Genomic DNA, 12764 nt, shown 5'->3' on the forward strand with positions numbered 1-12764 from the left:
TCAGCCAACCATGAACGGTGTGCATGGTCTACCTCCTTCATCTCCCGAGCCACTGAACTCCTCTCTCCATAACATTTTGATGAAGGTGCTCTCAGGAAGAATAACTTTCTGCATTTAGACAGCCAACTGTTTTTTTTTTTTTATACCGCTGAGAAAGCATATCAGCTTGATCTGACATTGATTTTAGATTTTGAATGAACATAATTGGCTCTTGCCTTGTTGTTGCTTTTATCCTACTTGAACAGTTTATAAATGCCTGGCTTCACACATTAGAAAAAAAATTAAAAAAAAAAAACATTTAAAAACTGACAGTTTATGTTTAAAAGCACACCGTCTTACTTATCACCATAGTAATTATACATGTGAACTCACAATTGAAAGACAGATGGTGTGACTACCAATAATTAACAGGCATGCTCAGCTGCAGCTCATGATTGATACCTCAAAGGCAGCAGAAGCATACTAATGGATCTAAAACGGTATCGGCAGTCTGTGACCTACTAGTTAAATAATGTCGTAAATGGCAACAGCCATCAGTAAACTGCTTCCAGAAATTACACCAAGCAGATTGAAACACCGTTTGTTTATAAGCTAATTGCAAATTTTGAAAAAATGAATGTGTAATGCAAAACAGGGCACTATTTTCAATTCATTCCAAATAATGAATTTCACAAACATCAAAGGCAGTTAACGTTATAGTGATGGTGTTAATTCACAGTGGTATTTTTATAATCGCAATGTCTCTGAGGGGTCTCTTGTAGTGATGAACCTGCAGAGAATTATCACCTGAATCTGCAGCTCCCCTTACCTTTTTATAGAGATTTATATAAAGTTTTAGCTCATTGTTTACAAAGCAAAGTAGCAAAAAAGCTCTAAACACCCACTTTACACTACCTGCAGCACCAGTCCGCTGTGTAATATTTAGCAGGATCTATTGGCAGAAATGGACTTTTGTATCTGTATGTTTTCATTAGTGTTTAATGATCTAAAAATAAGAATTTTTGTGTTTTTGTTGCCTTAAAGTGAGCAATTTTTATTTACTTCCACCGAGTCTGCCATGTTTCTACAGTAGCCCAGACCAGACAAACCTAGGCTTCTCCTGCACGCTTGAAAGAGGCGGGTGAAGCGAGGGAGTTGCAAACTACACCGCTAGATTATATTATTTACAACACTAAATAACTGGAGTAAGTAACTCTGTGATCCACAAACATTGCAACTTCTGTGCAACTTGCAGCATTTCTGTATTTGGTTGTGTTGTCTGAGTTGGGTTGTGTTTTCTATATTTGCAACGTGTTTTGTTTATTGCAACTTGGTAAACATGTTTTCTTCATTTAATTGTGTTTCATCTATTTGAATGTGTTTTCTTCCAGTAAATTGCAGCGTGCTTTGTGACCGCCACGTTCGTCATGCTTAGTTCTCAACCTTTCCTTGTCACGGCACTAATCAAAGGATTATAGATATGACGATGCACCTAAGACAAAAGTATTGCAATCAGAAAGCATCAAATTCTTTACAGTTGTTTACATCCGTGTTTTAAGCATAACCACATTATTACAGTACACTGGATTGAGTATGAGAGTCATGCTAATCAGAGTAATTTACTTTGACATACCAATCCTACTCTATCGTGAAGTCAAGGAATAAGGTGAAAAAAAAGGGCCTCAGATTTTTTTGTTCCAGACGTGAAGGGTTTGCACTCAAAGACAAATATAGTTGAATGAGATAGGGATAAGAGCCAAGAATGAGATGATTTGAAAATTTCAATCTAGGGCTGAACAGCAGTGTGAGCAGAGATGAGATGCAAACCAAGGGTCCCTTTGGGGAGAAGGGTATGGATTACAAAATCCTGCTGCTGGTCCGCAGAGAAACAGGCAATCACTCAGCTGTTTGATATCCTGTTGTAGGTTGTGCTTGATGCTACTGTATGGTTTTTACTCACCCTGAAGAATATATGATGACTGTGATCAATGTTTCTTATCTGTGACACCTTTTAAGGAGCAGACCCTTATTTTCTGGTGTTGCAACCCCAGGAGACTGTTTGTGTTGCACTGCCAGCCCTGCAGCATGTTACAAGAGATTGTATGTGTTTCAGGTTATGGATCCCAGTGGCATAATGAAATACCTTGCTTACTGAATGCAAGAGGAGCTGCCTGTATGTCTGTGCGTGCATGGGTACCAATGATATTTCGCATGTTCTTCCACATTAAACTGCACTAAATTCATGCATGTCTATGGGTTTCACAATATAATTTTTTATTTTTTTGTAATAATGTGAAGTTCTTTTAATACAGATGTGTGGCCGTACACATTTTCATTGGGTGGACCTGGGCACAGATGGCTCCGATGTAATCTCTTCAATCTGCTATTAATCACACTGTACAGAAAGAGGAAAAATACTGCAGTAAAGGTCACAACGAGGTGAATTTTTCACTATTTATTACGTAGGATGTCGTCTCATGATAACTATAAACAATCTGTGAGATTACCAAAGGCAACAAGTGCAAGTGGGCACAGTAATATCCTTTCACTATTGATTTTTTAGCTTTTTTTTTTAACAAGTATATCCTTAATAATTTATGGTAGCACCTGACCCAACAAGCCTATCTTCATTTCAGTTCCTACACATACAGTCTTCATCTCAGCAGGTTTGTCCAGGGATTAAACAGAGCTGGAGGCAGAGGGATCATAGCTCCAGTATACATGGTTCAGGTGCAGTTTAGTCCCAACACATCAGCCTCCAGCCGCAGGCACCTACTGCAGCGAGCAAACAGGGCCTTCACTTTTCACGCTTTTGGTCGATCAGTATGTTTAGATGCACACAAGAAGCATAATTATTCCGAGAAATCCTGTTATGGCAGGAAACCTGAAAACTTGTTGGCATGCACTGCAGTGGGATGGGCTACTCTATAATACAACATGCAGCTGTTCAACCCACAAGAAGTCTCCAATCTCTTACATCCAGACCCCTTTTTATATGAAGCAAACCTAATTTATGAGATGTGCCGTTTCGGTTGAAGAAAGGTCAACCCACCAGCATAGTCTGGTCAAAGGCTGGCACATGTTTATATGTCATATTCAGAATGATGCTCCAGATTAAAGAGTTATCTGTACTCACGGTAAGCCTGACTACTAAGTCTTAGTATTAATTCCACTTGCACATATTTCATTTATATTTAATGTTACAGGTGATACAATAAAACTGCAAAAATAAATATCATTAAAACCCCCAGACTAAAAGTGCAACAATAAAAGCAAGAAAAAAACCTAACAGAGCAAAGCTGGGTACATAAGTTAACCAACATAACATAATAACAGAACTTACAATCTTTTCCTGAAGCTAACCAAGGAGTTATTCTTTCTATCACTGACCAAAGTTTGAATGTTTCACAATGTTAAGTATAACCAGACTCTGCATATTTATTGTTGTTAACTTGACCACAGAGCCCTGCATGTGCAAAATTGATGTATATACGTATATACTGTATATATGTGTGTGTACACACTATCTATTATATTTCTATAATAATTCAGATAAACACTAAGTATTGTTAATCATATAATTCTGGTGTACGCTGTTTACTTATATTAGTCTTGCTTGACTCTGTTGCTGTTAATCACTTTATTGTCCCTGTAATCTTGTTTTAAATTGCTTTTGTATTCTTATTTCATTCTTTATATACCTCATATTAGCTATTTATTTATTATCTGTTTTTCTTTACTTATTTGGTCTTTGTGCTGCTGCACCAAGCAAATTTCCCCCCCACACACGTAATGAAGCAAATCTCATTCACAGCTTGTGTTATAGTTTTTGTATGAATCTGTCAAACAGATGCATTTTTATGAAAGCAACTTTGGGCATGTACATCTGGTCTCTAAATTACAGAAGAACTGGTATTGTAGAAAGATTTTAAATGTTCACTTTAATATTTCATTTGATGTGGCTGCCAGCCCAAAGACAGCCCCCACAACAGAGAAAGAGAGGACAGAGGCCACAAAAAGAGAAGAGCCTAATAAGAAAAATAGTGACGATAACAGACTAACTGCTGATTAAAAAGTAAAAATGGACACTGACTGGCAGCTGTATTTTTCCAAAACCAATCCCATTTAGGAGCTCCTAGAAAATTAACATCAAAATTACATCTCAAGGACCCAGACACCTAGACTAAATTTGAATTCTGCCACCCACCTTTTCTTTTAAATAAATTAGGCACTCATGCTTCGTGCACTTTATTTATTCATACTTTTTTTTTTATTTCTGACCTTGTGTTGCTTGAAGAACACCCCAAATTTCTGTTAGCTGCTCCAAAATCACCCACCAGACATTGTAGCCACTGATTTTTTACATTTTTTAAATTTATTTTCTAATTCAGATATTAAAGTTCAAAGTGGCACCTTCGTTGTCTGCTCTGTCTGCACTGTGTCAGAACTGCTGGAAACACACACACACACACACACACACACACACACACACACACACACACACACACACACACACACACACACACACATATACAAAGAGCTGAGCAGGTCTTTCAACAATGAGTGACTTTACCTTGATCTACTAGTTTGATTAAATGATATGCTGGAGATTGAGATGTGAGTGAATTGTGCTCAGCCACTAGTCGCCATGGTCAGAGTCATTACAGCTGACAGACTGTATTAACACTAAAGAGTGAGCAGTCCTTGAGGTGAAGTGAAGCCTGTTACCAGGCTATAACAACAATGAACTGAAAGGATTAATGCCACATATTACCACATTTAGACACAAACCGTAATTGAATACTTGAGTACAATACTGGAGTGGTTTAATGGTTTCATTTCTAAGAGCGATCATAAAAAGCTTGATTTATAGTTTTTATAAAGCAGACATGGAATACGCGGCAACACTGCAGCAGAGACACACGTCCATGCGTGCATGCGCAGGTGAATCATGTCTCCTGCACATCACCGATCCCACTTTAACCCCAAGATATGCCTACAAATGAATTGTGCCATCACCTTTGTGTCTGTTCAGAATATTGATCATTTGGAGAGATTGGACTTTATTCAGTGTGAGAGTGCTGAGTTTGCTTTTCCAACACATCACCGGCATATTTCTCAGTGGTGGAAGAAGTATTCAATTCCTTTACTGATGTAAAAGTACCAATGCCGCAGTGTAAATATGTTCCATTACAAGCAAAAATCCTGAATTTAAACTATTCCTAAAGTGAATGTACAGAAGTATTATCAGTAAAATATACTTAAAGTATTAAAAGTAAAAACTGTACTGTACTCTGACTGTACTGCTGCATCTATCCAAGCTGTATTGTACTGTTGGAGCTACTCATGATGGAACTAGTTTTAACTACTTTATATATAGTTGAGACGTTTTGTGCAGTGGTTCTGAATTTTGGGGTCGGGCCCTCTCTAAAAGATCACAAGATAAATCTGAGATGTCTGCTAACAACTCCTAGACAAATTAAACATGACTAAAAGCCTCAACTAGGAACTTTTCTTTTTCTTTTTTTATAAATCACAATCTTTGACAATGCATGGAGTGCATGGATAAGCGTATCATATGTTTTTTTAATGTGTAATCTTCATGTGAAAGGTAACTAGTAAGTACAGCTGTCAAATTAATACAGTGGGGTGAAAAGTACAGTATTTCCCTCTGAAATGTAGTGGATTTAAAGGATAAAGAAAAGCACAAGTACCTCACTAACTAACTAACTATTTACCACAATACTAACAGAGCCCTCTGTCTTTGTATTTTGTATTTTGTTCACAGCTATACCCTCCGTGTGGTGGGCAATGGGATCAAGGCTCAGAGTACCAACCCCGAAGTCAAAGTGAAGGGAGCCGACCCTGTAATAAATCAGATCATTGACAAACTGAAACACATCAATCAGGTGAGCCTCTCTTGTTTTCTCTCCGTTTTCATTGTATTTTTTGCGAGTCTCACTCCACTTGAAGTCTATATTTTTGTCAAACATATGGTAAATGTCTCCTTAGGCAGTCTGCTAATTCTCTGTGCTTCGTTGTATTTGTGGAACATTCTCAAAGTATTTCTCGTTAGCTTTTGGCTTGTTCTTCAAGGTGCACACAAATGGCTTGAATGTTTCCTCACAAAGCTGAAGCCCCTTACTTCTTTGCCTTTGAATAATTCTCAACAAAATAATTCACATATATCATATTTCCTATTACCAGTAAGTATTGGCTAATAGAAAACTAGTCTCACATGCAAAATCATCTCCAGGCAATGAAAAAATGAAAAAATCAATCATTACACATTTAGAAACCCATTTGATCTGGTTTGCGTGTGTTCATATTTACAAAATTCTTTTTCTCCTCTTTGTCAAAATCAATGTAGCTTTTTTTTTTTTATCACCCAGCCTGCTTTTATGCAAGTTTGTGCTGCTGTGGCTCCTTTCAGTGCTTGTTTATCTCTCAGGATGATGAGATTAGGGCAGTTTACGGGAGCACTTTCTCTTTTGCAGCTTCAATAACAGCTGGTCTAGCAGCCTCTGGGTTGTTGCACTGCAGCAGCAGCTCCACGTGTCTGTTGCTTTGGTTTCCCAAGTGGCAGGCTGAAGGCCGGGTCATCTCTCTTGACCTCGTGCTGGCACCCCCTCCCTGACTAATTCACACCATCTGTGGGATGTCAGAACACATAAATCTATATCATAACCATTTGAGAGCTCCTGATCTGCCTTGTTGACATTCACTGTGTCTTTCTCTCTCTGTGTGTTTTTGCCACTTGCATCTTAAATGCTCCTCTTTATGTGCCCTTGTGGTTCTATGAATTTTTACCCACAGGAGAAAGTTTTGTAAGCTTCAACACTCAGAAATTCTGTATCTGCTTCATCATGCTACACATGATTTACTGTAACTGCTATGAAACAGATCATTATCATCAGCTCAGCCTGGATTATGCAATCCTTTGTAATCTGCTGAGAGCAAGTACTTCAGTGAATGTAACTTTAAGCCTTCTGTTTTATCAATTATCAAATATCTATTACACATACTCACCTCTTTTGTCCACATTTTCTGTTCCTTGTTCTGCTAACTGTTCATTTTCATTAGCATCATTAGTTTGCCACCTGTTCCCCTTGTCCTTGCATACTCACCCTTTTTTACTACTGATTTAATAACTGATCAATAATCAGTGACTCGCTCTTTGATACCAAGTAGTTAATGTATGCCTCCATAAATTAGGGACTTTGAAGTTTAACTTCAATATTATCATCAGCTGCAAGACATCTATATCTAATAACAACACTTGTACGAGTGCCTGTAATCTGCAGTAACTGTTTTTTTGGCCACTTGGGGTCAGTGTAAACACATCAATCATCACCTTTTAAGTTAATGTGGTGAATTAGCCTACCGTATCCTATTTACACATCCAGCAGTTATGGAGCAACATTATCATTCATTTGGAATCGTGTTTCTGTCCATTTGGTGAATATAAGTCTAACATTCACTCTTTTTTTTGTTTCTACCAAATCCTGAGGGAAATATCTTTCTCTTTATTTGCTAAATGCTCCACTGTGTTCGCCAGCTACCCACTAACTTTGTCTGTCTGCTGTTTGGTGTTGAGCAGGTAGTGTACAGTGAGTTTTTAGAGCTTGTTTACTGAAAACAACTGCCTGCTCTCTCTGGAAATAAGGTTGATTAGAGCGAATGAGTGAACCGAAACGGTCAAGTTGCAGCCGGAAAACAAAAACAACAATGAGCTGATGCTAAAATGCTCCATAGAGCTCAAAGGAACTGTAGAGTTGAGTGATGTTTGTCTGCGGTTTATCACAAATAATGAGCACTTTTACATAGACACATTTACATTTGATCCATGTAAAACTGATTATAGTTGTTTTAAATAAAATACAAACAGTACTGATGATGAAGACAGGACTGTAAATGAATAAACACGGCAGGTAAACAACAGTTGATAAACAGTTATCAGTTGCATTTACATGTTGGAGAAGTTAGTATTTTCTTTCTTTCTGTTCTTTTAATTTTTGTTTCTTTCTTGATTTTCATCTTATTTTGCCCTTCTTGAAGTTCCATTTATATCAAAAGCATTTATGTCCTTACACGTGCTTTGCTTTGTTTTACAGCGAGGCATTGTGTGAACTCGTTAGTGCTGTCAGAAACAGTTATGAAAAGTGACACTTGGGCACAAAGATATCGGCTTACTCATCCATCTGAGAGGCAGGTCTGTAGTGTGTGAAGACACCAACTGAGTCTGATATGTAACCAAGAAATGATGAGAAAAACAAAATACTCACAGTGTGACATTTGATTTTCAGATTCACAGCTTGTACAAAAAGCGACGTATTGCAGTAGTAACGGTATATCTAAGTTGTGACTTTTTCAGAAGTTCCTGGAACAATTCAAAGACAGATGACAGAACAGATGCACAATTTGTTAACTAGACTATGGTTTAATGTCTTGCATGTTGACATGGAAATAAAATAGAGGTAGCTTTCTTAATACATGAATAAGAATGAATGTTTGCTATGAATGTAATAAAAATCATCCACGAACCCCTCAACCAGACTGAGTCACTGGCTGCCAATTTCCCTGAAAAATCATCTGACTGTAAATTCACTGAAATGTGTTTACAGAATTTACTTTTACATTTAACAAAGGCAGCATGCAATGACAAGACAATGCAACTTCAACAGACTTACAACCAAAGCTCATTCACAACATGTGGTTTCCCCTCCCCATTATATTGGTGTTTCCTATCATGAGCCCACCTCAACTGTACTTTGTGTTTAGTGCTAAGTAGTAAATAGCTTGCTAGCACTCTAAACTAATATGGTGAACACATAATGATAGACATTATACCTGCTGCTTGAGACATTATAGCATATTAGCATTATTAATGTGAGCATGTAAGCATACTGGTGTTAGCATTTAGCTTAAATTAGCCTCATAGAGCTGCTAGTGCAGCTGTAGACTCTTGGACCTGGAGTGGTGGTGAAATTTAATAAATAATGAAATCAGTTGATACCCTAACAGATTGAGCTATCTTGTAAAATACTCTTAATTGGAGTCCCAACAATTATCAGGTAATGAAACACAAATGCAGCATGAATATGATAACATTGTTAGCATCAAAAGTTGTCAAGACAGCTGTATAAAATCACTGATATTTCTGACCAGTATGATGTTCATTAGAGTCTAACAACACAAATAAAGCTTCCTATTTCACATTTGACTCTCTTCAGGAAAGACATTATCAACCACTGTTATAAATTTTAAAAATCCCCCACGTAAATAATAACAAACAAAATATAGTGCTAATTAGTCCCACAGAATATAAATAGTATCCAAATAATATCTCTATGTCTATGTTTCTGTCATGACACACTCTAAAAATTGTAACACGGGTCAATTTTTGTGTATGTGGTTGATAATGCAAATTTAGCTGTTGAAAAAATACCTTTTCAATAAGTTCTCATGAAAATATGAGTAATTGTCGTGAATAACAAGAATCTCTAAAAACTGTAATTGTCTTAAAGGTCTTCAAATCTTCTCTAACATCACTTGAAACACTCACTGAGAAATTAGTGTTTGTAACTTTGTAAGTTTCCTCACTTCACTTTGTATGTGAGATGTAAGATTTTACATCTCTTGGTCCAGCAAGCAAATCCATGTTTAATGATTCAAGACAAATTTCGGAGGGACTGGTTACCAGATCACAATTGCAGTCCAGCTTCAAGATGTTGCTGCCATTCTTTTCCATTTACTTTGCTTGTTGAGTCTGTATAGAAGTGATTGGATGAAGTGTGATGGCTTCCTTCAATAGCGTTGAAAAACAGGATGCAAATAACCAAAAATTAATTGCAGCAACATCTCAAGTACACTCAAGCCAAATTACACTCCATCACTGGGTCAAACTGAAGGGGATGTGCTTTGTTGTGCTACTTGTACTCCTGATATCAGTTACATAATGCACTGATTTGCAAAATCCTTTATCACGGTGTATGTTTTCTCCCAGTTGCTCCTGCAAATTAGAAACAGTATTTGAAAGCATTATAGAATTTGTTCAAACATCACTGAGCTTTACAAAAATGATTTTGAAAAGTGGTTTCTATTTTTATACAGCTCTCACCAGAGAATAACGGTTAGTTCAAATGCTAACATGGTTGCGCGAATAATGACTTTCCTTTTTCAGTCTAAAAGGCAGAATTTGTGTGATGTTATTATCGTGCTGTAAAAAGTCTTATGTTGAATTCCCACCAGGTGACAAGATGTTAGCGGCACCTAAGTGATACTGAGGCGTCCCGCGATTACCCCACCCTGAAACTGACCAGTGGGGGCGTTACTATCCCCTAAACCGACTGTGTCAGTCCATCTACCAAAGCACTAAATGCCCATACTGCATCTGGAAAGCTCATAAGGGGGTACTTGATTGGTCATTATAGACTTGGTAATAAGTTCACAACATAGACTCAGAATCATAAACAGATTGTTTGGATTTTAATAGCTGACTATGTTCATAACTTCACTCAGCATGCCGGAGATAAAGAATATACTAAGGCAGTAGACTGACTTGAGCCCTCCATCTAAAAAACACAGCCCTCTCATTAACTGTCTACGTGGACTTTCATTGTCTCACTTAAGAGTATTTTAAAAAAATAAAATGCAGCTTGGAGCCTGTGTGGATAAAATGAGACTGTATCTGTTCTGTATGTGTATTTCTATTTTTCTAAACCAGGGGTCTCCAACCTTTGCTAACAAAAGAGCAATTTTTGGCTCAAGAAATAAAAAATAAAAATCTGTCTGGAGACACAAAACAGATTTGAGCCTTATCAAGCATACTTGTAAGCAAGCAGCGTTGGTGGTAAAACAACAAAATCAGCGCACTCACTAATAATTCTCTGTTTTCCTCCGAGACTTGTTTTTTATTTTTTTAATAACTAGCCTAGCTAGGGAGACTCAAGATTAGTATCCACTACTATTAAGGGTTCTGCAAGGTTCCAGGTCAGGATGTAACTTATAATGCACATTTTATTTTTATTCATATTTATAATGGCCACACATTACAACTGGAGAATGTAAAAAACATTTCAGGCCTATGATGATAAATGGAAATGTTAAAAAATAACAGTTATTCATTCACGGGGAGCCACTGGAGAGGGGCTAAAGAGCTGCAGGTTGTCTACCCCTGACCTAAACAATTTAGAAACATTTTTCATTAGCTGTGTTTTAGAAAGCAATGACAGGCGACCAATGTTTTCCTTTTTATATGGACTTTTTTTGTATAGACTTTTTTCAATAAAAACAATCTAATCCTTATGCAAAGAACCCCTGCTGTCATAAGTATCATACTCATGCTGTTGAATTCAGGCTTTCTGAAGCAGGAAATGTTTTAAAGAGACTTAATTAATCAACATGGCACATGAAATGTTTCCTGTTGAGTCTGAAGTATATTGCCTTGTTTTAAGTCAGAAAAAAGTATGGAAATTACTTGTGCTTTCATATTAGAAGTCAACATAGAGGAAGGTGAAATCGTACAGGTGATGTTGTGTTACAGACCTTTACACTATACATCTGGTACTATTAATTTAACAGCTTGTGTGTTCACAGTCCTTGAGTCTAGTTTGCATTATCATCTCATTGGGACTTGATTTGCAAATGGGTCTGATTTGCAAATAGTTCTGATTGGCATCTCATTAGCTGGTGAAGTGTGACACAAGTGTCAGCCTGTGTGTATGACCTGAATTGTCAACATCAGTTTTCAACCCTCACATTTTATTCCTCTGCCGTCTTGCTCATGGCAAGTTGAACAGAATACACGAAAGGGAGTCCCAGGAAGTGGTAATCATGTAATGCACTCAAAATGTGGCTTGATGAATACAGGATGCGAGGAGGAAGTATAAAGGGTGTGTGTGTGGGGTGGTCGGCGTTAATGGCAGCTCAGTTTATGCTGAACAAAAACATAAATTACATATATCAGTGCACATACTCATTCAACTGCACATGAGTGGTTGTGTGCCCATCTGGGTTTACACTGCACAGTATATTACTTCTATAAATCACAATAGTATTAGTGATCCTCATTAATATGATTAAATTTACCTTAAAGTACATGTGCATATGTGCATGAATGGCAGGCTGCCTCTTTGAATGACTGGAGAGAAAGAGGGAAGTGTACGCTAAAATATGGATGAAGGCAAAAGGTGATATTGTATTACCTTTTAAAGACGTCACCGTTGGGCATTTTTATGAGGATAAGAATGATGTGTCCATGCAAATGTTGATTTTCATGTTTTTAATCTACATATCAGAAATCTTCTTTACTGTTTCCATTTATTCTCCCCTGACCTTGACTAACTAAAGTGTGGAAAGCGCTTCCAGTTTCCCTAGAATGGAAATGTATCATTACTATTCTGAGACTGCAGGAAAACACAAAACAGCAATGCAGCTATTGACAAATTCATCATTCAATCTGAGTGTACAAACTCTAGATTTCATCATCTTGCTCATCAGCAGCTCTTTCCTATGAATTATTTGTTGGCTCCTCTCCTCCTTGCATGTCCTCTCCTCTTGATGTGGTAAAACCCATCAAGAATCTATAAGTAGGCCCTGTCCCTGTGTCTCTCAATCAAAATCAGGAGCAAGCAGCTCCTCACCCAGTCTGCGGGCTGAATTATTTACCAGTCATTGATGTGGTGGTTGACCAGCAGTTTTGCTTGTGAATTATTCATGCACCCTCTCTTCTTAGTCCAAAGGATTAACACTGAGAATATGTTCACATTTTATTTGTTGTGCTC

General features: G+C 37.4%; 1 protein-coding gene across 1 annotated transcript in view; it reads left to right on the forward strand.

Moving 5' to 3' along the window:
* gpc5a (glypican 5a) overlaps positions 1-12764 on the forward strand; it is a 110471-nt gene that overhangs the window by 47830 nt on the left and 49877 nt on the right. The window contains exon 7 of the mRNA XM_051379037.1: positions 5768-5888. Coding sequence (XP_051234997.1) covers positions 5768-5888 — 121 coding nt within the window. The remainder of the gene's footprint in view (positions 1-5767; positions 5889-12764) is intronic.

The sequence above is a fragment of the Dicentrarchus labrax genome, unplaced genomic scaffold (assembly GCF_905237075.1).
Source record: "Dicentrarchus labrax unplaced genomic scaffold, dlabrax2021, whole genome shotgun sequence".
In the NCBI taxonomy this organism is placed as follows: domain Eukaryota; kingdom Metazoa; phylum Chordata; class Actinopteri; family Moronidae; genus Dicentrarchus; species Dicentrarchus labrax.